Source organism: Mustela nivalis, assembly GCF_964662115.1.
Source record: "Mustela nivalis genome assembly, chromosome: 12".
NCBI classification, from domain to species: domain Eukaryota; kingdom Metazoa; phylum Chordata; class Mammalia; order Carnivora; family Mustelidae; genus Mustela; species Mustela nivalis.
Window position 1 is genome coordinate 31159916 of NC_139031.1, and position 16940 is coordinate 31176855.

Consider the following 16940-nt stretch of genomic DNA (forward strand, 5'->3'; position numbering starts at 1 on the left):
TCCCCGAGCCGTGCGGCCTCTTCTCCAGCGGGAACACCAGCACTGTCTCTTGACATTTCCTCTCTGCACCTCTCTCAAGAGGGCCAGCCCCTCAGCTCTCCTGACTCCATCTCAAACCCCTTTGATCTGTACCTTGGCCTTGGACTCTTACCTCCTGCACTCACCTCAGCAATCAGACCCCTGTAGGTGTGTTTTCCTTTTCTTTCCTCTCAAGGCGTTCTTGGCACCAGAGTGAGATTTCAAAGCTGAAATCCAATCCTGTTTATCCTCCTCCTTTCAGACTTGCGTGGCTTCCCAGAGCCAGTGGTTTCTCCCTCCCGACACAACATTCTAGTTCTTCCACCTGTCATCTGTGGCCGCGTTCTGAGGCTGCATATCCTCAAGTTTCACCCCAGGCTGCACACAAGGTGCCAGTGGCCCAGCCCAGCCCAGTGAAGTCAGAACATCTAGGGACGCATCCGGGGAGGGTTCCCTGCAGCCCAGGGAGGAGGACATGGTCGCTGCAGGACCGCTGCCCACAGCTGCGGCTGCTTGATCCCATGCCACTGATGTGACTTCACCCCAGGCTTCTAACCAGCCCTGACTGGAGCTTTTTTATCAGCTTTGACCTCACCGTCCTGCCCTCTTGCATCTATTCTGACCTTGACCTGATGGCTTAGTCTCTTCCTGCCCCGTTTTCGTTCTCTGCTAATGAAAGCCTTCTCCTGACTGCCTCGGAACATGCTATCCGTTGAAAAAGATGCATTTTTAAATGCCACCCCCCCCCCCCCCCAGTTAGAACCAGTCCCCTCTGGTATGCCACAGCACTTAGCCTAGGGCATACAGCAAGGGGGCCATGGATGAATAGTTGTGGAAATGCAGATACGTGTTCCTATGGAGAGTCTGGCTGGAGCCGCGGCTTCAGGCCACTGGAGCTAGCTGTACCCTCGACACAAATTCAGGAAGGATGGAGGCCTTTAGTCCTTGGGTATAGGAAAGCAGATCCTTGAGCCATTCAGCCCGCTCTGGTTTTTATCACCACGTAGAAAAGGTTTGTTGGTTTATCATTGTTGAAATGAACTGTAGATTCATCATACTTCCACAGTCAGTGTGTTTCTGAAAGAACAGGTGAATGCGGAGAAGCGCTGTGTACCGAACATCCGTGTGGAAGGAGACTGAGCACAAGCGGCCGCTGGTTACGGCCCCAGTTACCGCCCCCACAAAACGACCGCATCCAGAGGGGCTGTTACTGTTTCTAGTGTTCTAGTTTTAAAGCTTCACAGTGTGCAGAGAAGCTATTTCAGTCTCAGAAGAGATTCATTTATAATGTTCAAGGAGTTCTTTTGAAAGTGAAAATGCATTTGTCTTGAGTAACAAGGGGGACTAGCGTATAATCTATTATAATGAATATTTGGGAGAAATGGACTACATGAAAAAATTGCTTATGTATTTTAAATTGATCTCTTTTTCTCAAGGTTAATTTGGCTAAGACTGAGGCATCTTAGAATCTTAAAAATTAAAAATGTTATAATCCACTGGTATGTGGGAAGTAGTAATATGCTTTAACTATAGCGTTAACATTGGAGTGCTCAGTAGGTGCTAAGCACTGTTTCAAGTACATTCCATCTATGGACTTACTTGATTCCTATATATAATCACAACCTTCCATTTATTTTCTTTCGTGTTGGGTCGGTAGGCAATTTAATGCCCCTTTCATAAGGAGGATCACTAAGGCAAGGTTCAGAAGTCCTGGGGTGCCTAGCTGGCTCAATCATTTGAGCATCCAACTCCAGATTTTAGCTCAGGTCATGATCTCAGGGTCGTGGAGTGGACACCTGCACTGGGCTCCGCACTCACCATGGAGTCTGCCAGATGATTCTCCCTCCCCCATCCCCTCTCACATGAGCATGTGCACACCCACTCTCTCAAACAAATAAGTCTTTAAAAAAAAAAAAAATACCAAAGTCCTAGTCCTTCCTCACAACCGTCATGAAACCCAAGTCAAACCTCTTTAACCTCTCTGAGGTCTGTAAAATGAAAAGATGGATCTGCTTCTCTCTCTGAGGTCCTAGCTTCGTAATTTATGAATATTACATGTAGGTGTAATTTCAGTGTCACTTAAGGGTTTCTGACCTTTTGTATTTTGAAATATATATTCATAAAATACATACTACCCATATTTATAGATCAGTGAATAATTTTAAATAAAGTAACCACGTAAGTACCAAACCAGGCCAAGAAACAGATTATTCCCAGCTTCCAGAATGTGGCCATGTGCCCTCTTCACAAACCCTTCTAGAGCTAAACCATTGGTCCATCTTTTGTGATAACCATTTCTTTGCTTTTCTATATCATTTTACTACCTTTAAATCCCTTTACTACTTTTACTCCCTTGTGAATCCCTAAATTTTATATTCAGTATTGCCCGTGTTTGAACTCTATGTGTTGAAATCATATTATGTGTGTACTTTTGCGACTTGCTTCTTACTGAATTGTTTGTGACCGTCCATGTTGAGGTTTGTGGGCGTTTGTTCACTGTCCTCTCCAATCTATGAATATACTCCTGTGTATCTGTTCTGCTGTCAGCGGGAATCGGGGTTGATCCTAATTGGGATCCTGTTGTGAAACCAGTAGTGGATCATCGTATGTGTACACTTGGAACTGTATTAACCGATGCCAGACTCTTCTCCAGAGTCCTCCTACTTCATCAGCAGTTAAAGAGCATTCTGATTATGTCACATCTTCGCTAACACTTTCTATCTTCAGACTTGGATTTTTAACCAGCTCATAGCAGGTTTTGTGAAAGCTTTAATCACTAAATTTTGTTTTGTTTGCTTTGTTTTAATTTTTTAAAATTAACATATAATGTATTATTAGCCCCAGGGTACAGGTCTGTGAATCGCCAGGTTTACACACTTCACAGCACTCACCATAGCACATACCCTTCCTTCCCAGTGTCCATAACCCCACCACCCTAACCCTACCCCCCCCCCCACCAAGCAACCTTCTGTTTTGTGAGACTGAGGGTCACTTGTAGTTTTTCTCCCTCCCAATCCCATCTTATTTCATTTTTTTCCTTATACACCCCCCAAACCCCTCATGTTGCCTCTCAAATTCTTCATTTCAGGGAGATCATATAATTATCTTTCTCTGATTGACTTATTTTGCTTAGCATAATACCCTCTAGTTCCATCCACGTTGTCTCAATGGCAAGATTTCATTTCTTTTGATGGCTGTATAGTATTCCATTGTATATATAAATTTTGTTTCTGACCACAGCTTGTCTGATCCCCGTGAAACAGTCTCCCATGAATAAGAAAGTCATCATCGTCTTAGAGAATTTGGAAAAATGTTCATTGTCTGAGTTACTGGGGGACTTTCTGGCCCCTCTGGAAAATCGCAGCACCGAAAGCCCCTGGATTTTGCAAAAAGGTAAAGGGAGTGGCAAGAGCTTGCCCAAAAGGAAGGCTCTGTGGGATTCTCAGCATTCTGTTGCCCAGAGTCTGAGTTGTACTTCATGTTCTTCCTTAGGCTCATTTGACTTTGTCTGTCTCATCGTATGGCTTGCTGAGGTTGGGCCATTTGGTTTGTTTTAGGAAATGGAACATCTGAGTGTTACTACTTTCACGAGAACTGCTTTCTGATGGGAACTATTGCCAAGGCCTGTCTCCAGGGCTCTGACTTGCTGGTGCAGCAGCATTTCCGCTGGGTTCAGCTGCGGTGGGACAGCGAGCCCATGCAGGGCCTGCTGCCGAGGTTCTTACGAAGGAAAGTCATGAACAAGGTAACGAACTGCAGCTGCAGCTTCTTGCCAGGAGAGGGGGTGTTAGTGTCAGGGGTGTGGGCTGGAGTTCTACCACTTACTGACCATGTGGCCTCAGCAAGGACAAGTTTCAGATATCCCAGAGTTAAGTAAGATAACGCATATAAAACTTGACACAGTTCCTGGACTATGTTAAGTATTTAAAAAAAAAAAAAAAGGAAAACAAATAGGTTTTACTGCTGTTACTAACTGTTCTCAAGGAATCTCTCCAAGTCCCAAATGCTGTAGAAGGGTATCTAAGAAAACTGATCACTTGTTTTAAGAATAGTTACTGCTTCCTTGGGGCCTTCAAAATGTTATCCATCCACTCAAGCTAGTTTTGATGTGTGACTGTTATTCTGTGCTAGAGTAAATATAAAAAAGTCACATGAAAAATTAAAATTCTTTAGCTTTTGACACATTTTCAAGAGCGAATATGACTCCTGATTATTTTGGAATAAAATATTCTGTATCCTCCCAAATAACAAAATTGGTGCTGACTAAACCTAGTACATTGCTATTTAATATTCTGAAGTTGAGTCAGGATCTGAGCATCAGGACTGACTGGAAACATTAGAGCTTGAGTTAGTAAGACTTTGTCCCGTAATCCAGCACCACTGGCCACATTTGGAAGAGACCGGATCTTCTATCACAATAGTTTGAGCTGTAAACAACGCAACACCCACTGTGTTACCTACTTGACAAAAAGGCATGTTTTCCTTCCATAATCCCTGTCTAGTGGGAGGTGTTGCTGACATCTGTTCAGCACCATGATGTCAGCTCCTGGGTCTGGGGGAGTGTTCTGAGCTCCTCTCAAGGTTGCAGGTTGTCAGCAGGACTTGAGACACCACACCTGCACCCAAGCATTTTCAAAAGTGGGAACACGGACGCCACTACAGGGAAAGAGAGCTTTGGCCTTCTCAGTGTCCTTATCCGGGAAGAAAGTATCTTTCTGAAACTCCCAGAGACAGAATTTCCTTGCCTGTTTCATTAATCAGAACCGGTTCTCTACCCACCCCGTTGCCCCAGATTGTAGCTAGACTTACATTCCCAAGATGGAAGCGCTCCCCCAAGTCCTTGAACAAAATTCTGTGTCCGTTGTGTTAGGGTATGTGGATGTGCGTGCAGTTGTGGGTGCGGGATCACGGGAGGAGAGTGGAGAGGAATAGGGAGTGGGAATGGTTTTGGTATTTCAGTAAACTATGCTTTCCAGTAGTGATGTGAATTAGTATTTGAAATTCCTAATCAGAAAAATCATCTACCCCGAGCTCTGTTAAAGTCCATTGGCTGGTCATAAATGTATGCTTTTGACCAAAGCTAGGCCATCCTGTCATGTTCACCAGTAGGAAAAATGTATGTAATGACTGTCATAGGTGTATAGCTTTGCAAATTACTGATGCCTCCGTTAGTATTATCATTAATATTTAAGTCTCTTTGCCAAAAAAACAAACAAACAAAAAAACCCACATAAATAATCACAAAGGATACTAGTTTTTTTTTCTTAAAAACTTTATTTTCTTAAAGAGCAGTTTTAGGTTACATTAAAAATGAGAGGAAGGTACCCAGATTTCCCATATACCCCCTGCTTCCCTATACGCATAATCTGCAGGACTTACCAGAATGATACATTTTTTTTTCACCATGGATGAACCTACATCGATAAATCGTAATCACCCAAAGCCCATAGTTTACCTAAGGGAAAAATGTGGAAGGCCTCATGAATTTGCATGTTATCCTCTGAAAAGTCCCAGTTTTGTTCTGTAGATTGACACTATTTCAGGTAAATGGACCTCCCCCACATCCAACTCACTGGTACACATAGTTTATGAAGGATTTATTTTACTTATTTTGAAAAGAAAGTTCCACGCTTTAAGCTGTGCTCTTTTTTCCACTGTTTGAGAATGGGAATGTGGGGTGTGCTGTGAAGAATAGACAGAGCGGAGGGATAATGCCTTTTGCTTACCAAGAGTCACTAGTAGTAGGTTAGTAAAACAGATTCCTTGGGTACATGTGCGGTGGGAATGAATGACTCCTGCAAAACCTCAGAAATCTCGGGACTGCAGAACAGAACCAAATCTTTGGTGGGCACTCAGACATATGCTGGCCCTTGATCACAATTTCTTCTTCCAGGTCCTGAAAGGCATATCAGAGGCCTTTGAGGACAATACCAGGCATCATACTAGTATTTAATAATCATTGTAATTGTATTAATAAATAAATAGTCAGCTGTCATTAATTGTAGCACATGATCTCATTCTTGCTGGAGGAATATCAGAGAAAAACAATTGTTCCTCTTTTGAAGAGAAGAGAAATTATAAGAGTGCCCAAAACCTCATGTAACACAGTAATACTGTTTCAACATTGCTGCTGGGATCGCTGAACCACACTTTCATTTTGAGTTGGCTAAATTATATCCCTTCAAGTAGGATATACCCATATTCATAAACTACCCCCAGTCTTAATATCATAATTACTTGGTAAAACCAAGATTTATAGGAATCCCTTTCTGGTAAAATACTGAATTAACTGCTATATCTGATTTCTAAATAATTGAAGAATATTTCTCTTAACACTAAAGAAATCTTTGTCCTTTTGTGAGCCCTCTATACTACAAAAAAGGGACTTGATTTTGTAGAACATAATTCTGAAAAGAACTGCTACCATGAGACTAGGTATATTACATACTTACATTTAAAATTGGCATGTTTAAAAATTTGAAAACGAATCTCATTATGCCAGCAGAGCTCTGTACCTTTTGATGAAGTTATTCCTATTTTAACTGAGACTTTCCTTCTAGGGAAATTTAAATTAATACAAGGTGAACAAGCCACAGATCTAGAATGGACTATCTTGTCACTTAACCAAATATTGAAATATTTAAGGTCATTCCTTGTTTCATGAAGTCAGAATCTTTTTTTAGCGCCTCCTATGTGCAAGGCCCTGTGAAGTGCTCTGTATGCATGTGAATAATAATGTCTAGCAGAACTGGTATTTAAGAATTTGTGTAAATTTTCTTAGTCTTCTTACTGCGCTTTTGTGTCTGAACACTTTCATCTCCTGTGACAAGCCACAGGTCTGTATCCCAAGGAACACACATAATTCTATGTATTAGCTGTCCCTCCTTCAGCTACCTTAGGTGGCTCAGATGCAGCTAGGGTTTTGTTTTGTAGTTTTAAATGTTTCTGTTTTTCATTTTTGACCTGTTAAAAACAAAATGAAGAGCACTGTTCTAAGCCAAGCCCCACACCGAGACTCTCTGTCTCTGCAGTTCAGAGGTCAGGTGCCCTCGCCCTGTGATCCCATGTGCAAGACCGTCGACTGGGCTCTGGCTGTCTGGCGGCAGCTCAACTCCTGCCTGGCCCGCCTGGGCACACCTGAAGCACTTCTCGGGCCAGAGTATTTCCTGTCTTGTCCTGTAGTGCCAGGACATGCCCAAGCGACAGTGAAGTAAGTGGCATTTCTCATTTACCTATTTAAAGCAGCACTGTGGCCATTTCGGGATGTGCGAGAGTGAGGAGCTCAGTGCTTCCTGTCAGAGGAGGACCGTGACTCATCCGTTGCTAAGTAGGTCCAGAGGAGACTTCTTTCTGAGGACTAGTAAATAGCGGTTTCCATCTGTTACAGAAGTTTCGAGTCCTGTTCAACATGCAGTGCGGTGTTCTCCTGGGAAAGTTTACATGGGAAAGTCATCGAGGACCCTATGACAAAACACAAAAGCTTCCATTCTGTTGATGAATTAAAAAGCTTCCTCGTTGGGGTGCCTGGGTGTCTCTGTTGGTTAAGCATCTGACTCTTGATTTCAGCTCAGTTCATGAGCTCGGGCCCTGTGCGCTGGGCATGGAGCCTGCTTAAGATTCTCTCTCTCCCTCTGCCCCTCCCCTCTGCTCACTCTTTCAAAAAAAAAAAAAAAAAAAAAAAAACAGAAAGAAAAGAAAAGAAAAAACAAAACCCTTCCTTATTAATGAGACTTAAATAGTCGCCATGTTTTCCTTTATAACAGCTTATGAGAATAGACGTATTAGCAATAAAGTTAATGAAATAGAAAATCAAGAGGAAAAAAATGTGTCACAATCCACCTTAGTAAGTTCTGTGATTAACTGTTAGCATTGATTCTGTACTTTCTGGCATCCTGGGCAAAAGTCCATTTTGGAAAGCAGGGCACACAAATTATCTTCTCTATTATAACAAATGGTCAATTTCATTACAGCTAATTGGGAGAAAAGGAAGAATTACAATATTAAGATAACACAGCATTTTCTTGATAAAGATCAGGAATACATTTATTCATGTGATCATCTCTTTTTTTCATCAGTATTATGATTGAATTTAAGGCTTTTTCACATCCAGAGTCTCAGGATTCTTAGGATCTAATTTGGGCCTTTCCTGTCTGGAGCTCAGTCATTGCCAGCAACTATAGAGACTCTGCTCTGAGACGTGTACCCTACTTGCAAGCTGACAAGGTAGGCTGCTGCAGATGCGGGGGCTGGGTTGGAGGCCAAGGTCTCCCTCACTCAGGCGCAGCCCCGGCCTGTGTGTCACATGTCCAGTGGTTCTCCTAGCATCTCAGGCCCTGGGTTGGGGGGTGATGGATGCTGGCTTTGCATTCCAGCTGCTGAACTCAAGAGCTTAAGAATCCCCCAGGCTCCTAAAGGGGGTGCTAGCAGATCTACCCACCATTTGCCGTGGCAGGAAAGATCCCTTTCATTATGCTAGTAAGGAAACAAATCTGCCTTCTGCTCCAGGAGGAGACACTGTCTCTCTCTTCCAAGACTGTTTGCTATACTAACTAACATCCTTGAAAAGAGAGTCGAGAACCGAAGTGAACACTCAGCACGCACACATGCATATTGTCTCCCAACAGCCATGTTCAGGAAGCACTGTTTTTTTTTTAAACAAAAGCGTATACCATCTTTACCTCTTAGTACCTTTAGGAGTACCTGTGCAGGTCTGATGCCTGATTTTTGTCTATATTCCCCTCTTATAGTTCCTTTTTCCTCTTGAATTACATATCATTAGACAGAAGAGAAGCTTACAATACACAGACGCTTGATACCTGGGTAAGAGTTTTAACAGTCTTGAAAGGCTTATGCCAGTATGTAATAGCTTTGAAAATTTCGTTATAGCAGGAGATGTGGTTTAGCTTCTACAGCCTTGAAACTAGTGTTTTTTTAAAGTTGCAACAAAGGAATTTTAATTGCTGTTGGATGCCCCAAACTTGGGTAAAGTCCCACTGCTACAGCTGTTACTACAAAGAGTCCATCTGGGGAAGACAGCTGGTGACCCCATCCCTGCTCTGCAGAGCTAAGCACACCCACAGGCAGACACTAAGCCTTTGCCTTGGGGTAGACAGATTTCATTTGCCACAGAGTACAAGATCTACACCAATTTCAGAAATACTAAAATATATGCATCTTAGTAAGGACATAGGGCAAATAAGTTTAAGCTATGTAGACATCAGTTTCCAGGAGATCTTTTTTCTAGACCTCTGCCTATAAATTTACTTTCCCTTCCATGTATTTTATTTATGCATTCATTCAACATATACTTAAGCATTGATTCCTGCTCTCCGTGATCTTAGAAGGTAAAAGGAAAGACACGTAAACACTCTTCTTTGTAAAACATCGGGTTTTTTTTCAAGATTTTATTTATTTGACAGACATAGATCACAATGAGGCAGAGAGGCAGGGGGCGGGGAGGGTAAGCAGGCTCCCTGCTGAGCTGAGAGCCCGATGCAGGGCTTGATCCCAGGACCCTGGGTTCATGACCGGGGCTGAAGGCAGAGGCTTTAACCCACTGAGCCACCCAGGTGCCCCTAAAACATCATATTTTTGAGGCAAAGTCAAACATCTTTGATACTGGATAATTGCACTTTTTTATTTGAAAGACGTCATTTATTAAAAAGAGAATGCAAGCCCGGGGAGCTGGAGAGGGAGAAGCAGACTCTCCTCTGAGCAGGGAGCCCGAAGCGGTGCTCAATCTCAAGACCCTGAGATCTGAGCCCAAGGCAGCTGTCTAACTTTGCCACCCAGGCACCCCAATTGCACTTATTTCGAATCTACCTAGGAAAGTTAGTGTATCTGTAGAAACACTTGTGTTTTTTCCACGTTCTTCAAACCAGTCCTTTGTGGTGTGACTGGGCCTCACCGCCAACCGCCCTTCTCTTGCAAGGTGGATGGCTAAGCTGTGGAATGCTGTCATCGCACCCAGAGTTCAAGAAGCAGTATTGTCAAGAGCCTCTGTGAGAAGACAGCCGGGCCTGGGGCTGACAGCCGCCAGAAGCCGCCCGAGCCAAGGGCAGCAGGCTGTGGTTAAAGCGGCTCTCAGCATCTTGCTCAATAAGGCGGTGCTGCATGGCTGTCCCCTCCAGAGAGCAGGTACGTGGGCTGGTGCTGGGAGGGGAGGGAAGGAAAGTCACTCGCACATAATACTTGTTTGAATTCGTTTGAAGAGAGCTCTTCTTTCTCTCTTCGTAAGTAAAGAAATTATCTCGATCTTAATGTACATTTGACACCATTGTCCCAGAACTTTTAAAAAATTTTTTATTTGCCTTTCCTCCTAAAAATTCTTTTATTTAAATTCAGGTAACATATATTGTATTGTTATTTTCAGATGTGGAGGTCATGGATCCATCAGTCTTGTATTACACCCAGTGCTCACTACATCACGTGCCCTCCTTACTGCCCATCACCCAGTTACCCCATCCCCCACCTCCCCTCCAGCAACCCTCAGTTTTTTTTCCTATGATTAAGAGTCTCCTATGGTTTGTCTCCCTCTCTGGTTTCAGCTTTTCCCCTATGATCCTGTTTTGTTTCTTAAATTCCACATATAAATGAGATCATAGGAGAACTTGCTTTTTAAATTATTGGCTCAATAATTCCAGATCTCCAAGTACAGTTGGCTGAGTCACAACATCGCTGCTAGGATAGTAAGCACAGCCATGATTTTGAAGAGTCTTTCCTGGAGAATTGCAATTGTTCTGTTTTACTTGACTGTGAAACCTCATGATCACAGCCTTCTTTTCGGCAAAACACGATTTGTATTGTTTCAGATCTGGACCAGCACGTAGCTGATTTCAAAGGAGGAGCTTTCCCTTTATCTATAGTCTCAAGCTACAACAGCTGTAGCAGAAAGAAAGGAGAGAGTGGGGCCTGGAGAAAAGTGAGCACCAGTCCTCGCAAGAAGTCTGGCCGCTTCTCTCCACCGTCCTGGAGTAAGCCGGGCCCGAGCGAGGAAGGTAAGTGAGGCGACTGTTCTGCCAGGACGAACGTGGGCACTCGCCCTCTGCTTTCGGAGGAAGGTGTGCTTATACTTTTCTCACTATGCATTCCACAAAGTTGAGTTTTTCAATGTATATTTTCATGGAATGAATAGGGTAGTAGGTACATTTCCAAAAATATCTGGGAGCCCCGTACCTGGGAAATAATCGTTGGTTTGTGGCATCCACCATCAAATCGATGTAATACAACAGTTGTACTTCGGCATCGTTTTCTCCTTTTCTGGGTCCTCTCTGAGCCAGCCTTCAATTTTTTAAAGATATAGAGAGAGAGATGTCTGATCCCAGGGTAAGGCCTTCAAGAGTGAATCCGTTTTACACATTTCTTTCTCCTGTAAAGACAGCAAACACAAAAATCCCTGCCCTCTTAGGATTTACGTTCTCCTAGACTTTTAAACTGATTCAGTATAAAGAAACATCCTCTCTGAGAAAAAGTTTTCAACTATCAAGTTTTCAACAAGATAAAAAATGTTTATCTCTGATGTTAGACCTATTCTTTTTGGCTTTGTCAATAGGGTAAATTGTCTTCCCTACAGGAAATCCATATTTGAGTAAGAATGAAAAGATGTTCCAAGCTCATACGCATTGTACATTTATTTCTCCTAGATGTAATTTTGGGTCTTCAGGAGGCCCTCTCATCTCCAACATACCCTGTTATGTATAATTTCATGCCCACTTTATAGAAGTAGAGTTTCTAAAAGAGAATATGCTAAAAATCTTAAAACATGAAAACTTGCTTTTGTTCATTCATGCAGACATCTTCATACTTAAAAATCCATAAAATGCAAGCTTAATATTAACACATGCAGTTTTGAATTACCCCATGCGTGTGAACTGTGATTTTTTTTTTTTTTAATGATTGAATGGAAAGTCACTGAGTGAGAGCTTACTTATAAAAACATAGCAGTCCCCTTAAAAAAGTATAATAGGACATATTCTGATTCTAAGAGCTTGTCCTGACTTCCCAGAGTTAGAGTGTTGGATCCAGGGAGTAGAGTCATTACACGTCAGCCCCCTCCTATGGCCTGGAGACTCCCAGGGTGACATCTGCATCAAGGATTGTACCTTCCACTTACTTGTTTATTCCTCTGTGTAGTGCAAAAGAGCTCTCAGATAAGGATTAGCGTCTCCATTTCCAGGTAGCAAGACTGAGGTTCAGAAACTGTTGGCTCTCTGTCCGTATCACCTCTCCTGGCACCATGGGGATCCACAGTCCATGTTTTTGTTTCTTGCAAGTGTGATGCTGTTTTCCTCCATCCATGCCCCTGTAATCCCATATAAGCACTCAGATATGGGATACTCAACCAGAGCCCAACCAGGCTCTTCACTATCATTTCTGAGTTTATTACAATTATCTGTAGGGTTTAAGACCAGCCTCTGGCTTGAGCCAAATAATTATCTAAACAATATGCATTGTCAGTGTATACAGTAGAGTTGACAAAAGCAATAAAGTGAATATGAATTTACAATAACATCAAGTCCAACTCAGAAAACTTATGTAAAATATTAAAAAGTTAAATTACTGAATATAAATATAAAATCATTTATATTTATAATTTCATATTTTAGAACTATTTGATATATCAAATAAATTCTTAGAAATAAGAAACCACATTCAAAAGATAAAATTGTATGTAACTAGGATATTTAATTTTTTATGATGTTAAGTTTGTAATCCCAATAATTACAGTTGATATTACACAGTTTGGGTTGATACTGGTTTGACGCCAAATAATTATCTAAACAATATGCATTGTCAGTGTATACAGTAGAGTTGACAAAAGCAATAAAGTGAATATGAATTTACAATAACATCAAGTCCAACTCAGAAAACTTATGTAAAATATTAAAAAGTTAAATTACTGAATATAAATATAAAATCATTTATATTTATAATTTCATATTTTAGAACTATTTGATATATCAAATAAATTCTTAGAAATAAGAAACCACATTCAAAAGATAAAATTGTATGTAACTAGGATATTTAATTTTTTATGATGTTAAGTTTGTAATCCCAATAATTACATTTGATATTACACAGTTTGGGTTGATACTGGTTTGACGCCATTATTTATCAAAATAGAAACCACTTTGCATTGTACACTGGTAACTATGGGTTTTCATAAAGTTCCATGAAGACAAAGCCTCTTTTTCTCCTGACCCAAAACAGAAAGGCTATGATGATGGCAAGTCATGGGCTTCAGGAGACAGGGACCAAGCCCGGGCACCTGTCCCGTCATTAGGGAAATCTGTGAGCCACCCTTTCTGACAACAAAAGTATGGGCAAAGAAATCAGTATAGAGATGGTCTCTGATGATCTCTTCCTGAAGATGTATTAAAATCAACTGTTCAAAACCATTCTTTAGAGATAATTTGTGCTAGCAGCATTCATATAATTTTAGAAGAGAGACCATTTACTTATAAAAGCAATCCCTGTGCAGGGAGCTCTATCCAGTGCCACTGCCCTGAGGAGAAAGTCCCCAAGAGATGGATTCAGTCCCAAAACAGTATCAAACAGAGTCCAAAGTCTGTTTCTTTTAAATGCAGAGTTCAAGATGCACAGGGACAATGATTGATTCTATTGAAAATGATGACATTTTCTCTTTAAACAGGTATTAAAGTTAAAGCTATATCTCAGCTGAATTATAACAGAAATGCTTCTCTGTCAAAACAAAAGTAAGTTTCCCTTTAACTTCTACAAATAAAACCTGTATTGTTTGCTGTATCTATAATGCTGTTAATATGTTTTTTTTTTTTTAAAAAGTTCTTTCAAATGCTGGTGTTAAACTGAAATCTAATGAATGAATGTGTAATGGTGGGAAAAGTTTCCCTTGTAGGTTCTTTGGTCTAATAATCAAACTGACATATAAGACAAAGTGCCAGGAGAAAAATGAGTTTGAGTTCCTGGGTCTGGGAGTACAAAGGTAAGAGACTCAAGGGCCAGTCACGCAGTTGAGGTTTATGTTCCCATCCCGAGCTAAGGAATGGTATAGGGGCCTGGGGCTTCAAGGCAGAGGGGCTGATCCACAGGAGAGGAAGAGCAGATGCTTGGCCTGCCAGACAGGTGGGTATTTCAGATAAAAAACTTAGCTCTGGAAGTAGCTCTTTATAAATTCTAAATCCTCTTCGGTACGTAAGGGAGAGGTAAGTTTTCCTTGAGTCATCTGGATCTTGATTGACTTCAGATCAAAATAACCCACAGGCCAAAGTGACACATTTGGGGATAGCGTATTCTCCCCTTCATATCAGATCTAAAAAAAAAATTCTTTAAGCTTAATATAACTTAACATAAAACTTTTTTTCCTTTTAGTTTGTTGAAAAGGTTAGAAATATTAAATGCTGTTGACACCACCTTTGGGATTTTGGGTCACTGATTCCTGTATTTGGATCTCAATTTTCACAGCTTAGAGACTATGACTATATGTATTACACGGGCCAAATTTTCTTATAGACAGAGAAACAGCCACAACCTTCCTTATAACACCAGTGCTATGATGTCCTCTTATGGATAGGTGACTTTTATACCCACAGTAGAGAAAACAAAAAGGGCTTCATTTTTTTAATCAAACTTGATCATTAATGCATTTGCCATAAAGATACGATAAAATCCTCCATTTGTGAACTTTTATAAACAGGTTTTAGATGACCAATATTTTAAAATGAAACATGGTTTTAGGTGCTGAGTGTTTAAAGTGATCATTTTATTATGTTTCTCCTAGGGAATTATTTCAGCTTACAAATTTTGAGATGCAAAGGATAATCTGGTTAATCATAGAACAGAGATGTTTGGGCACTGTATAAATAGCTCTCCATTGTAACCCAATAAAGTGTGTGTCCTGTAGCCCATAAAGTGGACAGGTACCCTTTAGAACCAAGTTCACAGAATTGCAGAAGGGAGAAGTGTAAAGAGAGAGAAGGTGGATAAAGGAAACCATAACACACGTTTCTTTCGGCCAGGTGAATGGCTGAAGCCATTCTAGAGGGCGGCTTATGTAATTTCCCCAGTAATTCTATCATATAGATTACCCAGAAACTGAAGTGTTACGGGAAGCAAAGAAAAAGAAAGAAAATGTGACCGTGGCCATGTTGCTAGTAAGTGGTAGAGCCAAGTTTGTTCTGGGGTATCACACTGCCCCTTACTTACCCAGTGTTTCATGTCTTAGTTTCATTTAGACTTGGAGAAAGGGAAGGAAAGGAGACTGGAATATTCTAAACCAAGTAGATTTCTCCATGAATAAAATTTTGAGCAGGAGATGCTGAAATCCTGTGAGTGAATTTTGCCATCAAATGACAGATTCTTTTATAGGATATTTAAAAACTCTTTTCTGAACTTTGTATTAGGTCTTTAGAGAACGATCTATCATTGACATTGAATTTGGAACAGAGACTCTCTCTGGGTTCAGATGATGAAGCAGACCTTGTCCAGGAACTGCAGAGTATGTGCTCCAGCAAATCCGAATCTGACATAAGCAAGGTAAGCAGCCCAGAGGGGTTAAGACACAGTTTGGCTCCCCGACCAGGAAAGATCCCCTAGAGCCAGAGCCTAACACACATTTCCACCCAGAAAGAAATTCCTGATTGACTACTATGGCTAATCAAACCCTCCTTGCCTTGCTTAGGAAAGCCCCTTTTTCCAAAATATCTTTTATATAATAAAGAAGTTGTGAAGTACAGCCTGTGTTCTGTAACTCCTCTGAAAGACCGGAAATTAAAATCGCATGTTGATTGCATTAGCTCAAATTACACCTTCCCTAGGCTTTTCTTCCTTTTGTTTTCTCTACTGTGGGTATAAGAGTCACCTATCCATAAGAGGTCATCACAGCACTCATGTTATAGACAGAGAAACAGCCACAGCCTTCCTTGCAAGAAAATTTGGCCTGTGTAATACATATAGTCTCTAATCTATGAAAATTGAGATCCAAATAGAGGAATCAGTGACCCAGAATCTCAAAGGTGGTGTCAGCAGCATCGAATTCAACTTGCTTTGGCACTCTGTCAGCTGTAGCAAATTGAACCAGACATCCTTGACCAATGCCTTTTACTTGATAGGAAGGATAAGAAGGCAGTTACAATGTAGAGGTTCCACGGAAACGCTTGCATCCTAATCTCTGGGACACAGGTGAATTGACAGCCTAGTATAACCTTGCCAGAAATGAGCTAAAATATTTACACAGTGGAAAAATAAGGTAATGATTAGACTCTTACAATTTTGCCAGGACAGTTTTTTTTTTTTCTATAGGGCTCGTCTGGTCATCTTTTGATTTAGAGATAATTTCTTACGCATTTTCTTATAGTTTCACTTAAAGCCTTGGAGTCTGTTGTGAGTAGTCTAGGCCTTGAGGGTGTGCTCATAGAGCTCCTGAGGGTCAGAGAAAAAGGTAACAGAGATTTTCTGTAGTGACTTTAAGTTGTGCCTTGAGTGTGTACCTGTGACTTGATAATTGGTCATTTTTCCAGATTGCTGATTCCAGGGATGATTTAAGGAGGTTTGATAGTCCAGGGAACAGCCCTGCCTTTTCAGCAACTGTTAATCCAAGAATGCCAGTGTCACCGAAGGTAAGTGCCCGTTTTCCTGCAAAATGAGACAAAAAAGGATTGCTATGGAATGGACTTCCCAAATCTTCTTTCAGTGTGAATCATGAATTATATTTCAGCCACAGCTGTGAAAAGAGAAGTAAAGGTAAGTGTATTCAGTAGTTAATCAAGGTTAGAAAGATCACTGTTTATTAGATAATAGCTTAGAAGAATGATGTAAAAAAGTATAATGTATGACTTCTGTCTTGGTTCTTCTATTTTAAAATATATTCATTTGAGAACCTTTAAAATTTCCTGCATTTTAGAATTCTAACAGGCTAAATAATGTAAAGTCCTTTTAGGGGTGCC

General features: G+C 41.0%; 1 protein-coding gene and 1 long non-coding RNA gene across 6 annotated transcripts in view; one reads left to right on the top strand and one right to left on the bottom strand.

The window, feature by feature from the left end:
- CTTNBP2 (cortactin binding protein 2) overlaps positions 1–16940 on the top strand; it is a 150155-nt gene that overhangs the window by 128464 nt on the left and 4751 nt on the right. For 3 of the 4 annotated variants that reach the window (XM_082693815.1, XM_082693812.1, XM_082693813.1), the window contains 8 exons: positions 3259–3411; positions 3576–3763; positions 7050–7228; positions 9950–10155; positions 10830–11015; positions 13670–13733; positions 15399–15531; positions 16515–16613. In XM_082693815.1, coding sequence (XP_082549941.1) covers positions 3259–3411; positions 3576–3763; positions 7050–7228; positions 9950–10155; positions 10830–11015; positions 13670–13733; positions 15399–15531; positions 16515–16613 — 1208 coding nt within the window. The remainder of the gene's footprint in view (positions 1–3258; positions 3412–3575; positions 3764–7049; positions 7229–9949; positions 10156–10829; positions 11016–13669; positions 13734–15398; positions 15532–16514; positions 16614–16940) is intronic. The other variant, XM_082693814.1, reaches the window with a different exon arrangement.
- Positions 7247–12313, bottom strand: LOC309845618. 2 transcript variants are annotated; one of them, XR_014301384.1, is made up of 3 exons: positions 12131–12313; positions 11194–11386; positions 7247–7479 (listed from the first exon to the last, which is right to left on the bottom strand). It is a non-coding gene; the product is annotated as an uncharacterized lncRNA (long non-coding RNA). The 2 variants fall into 2 exon arrangements; XR_014301385.1 differs by lacking the exon at positions 7247–7479 and adding an exon at positions 10064–10170.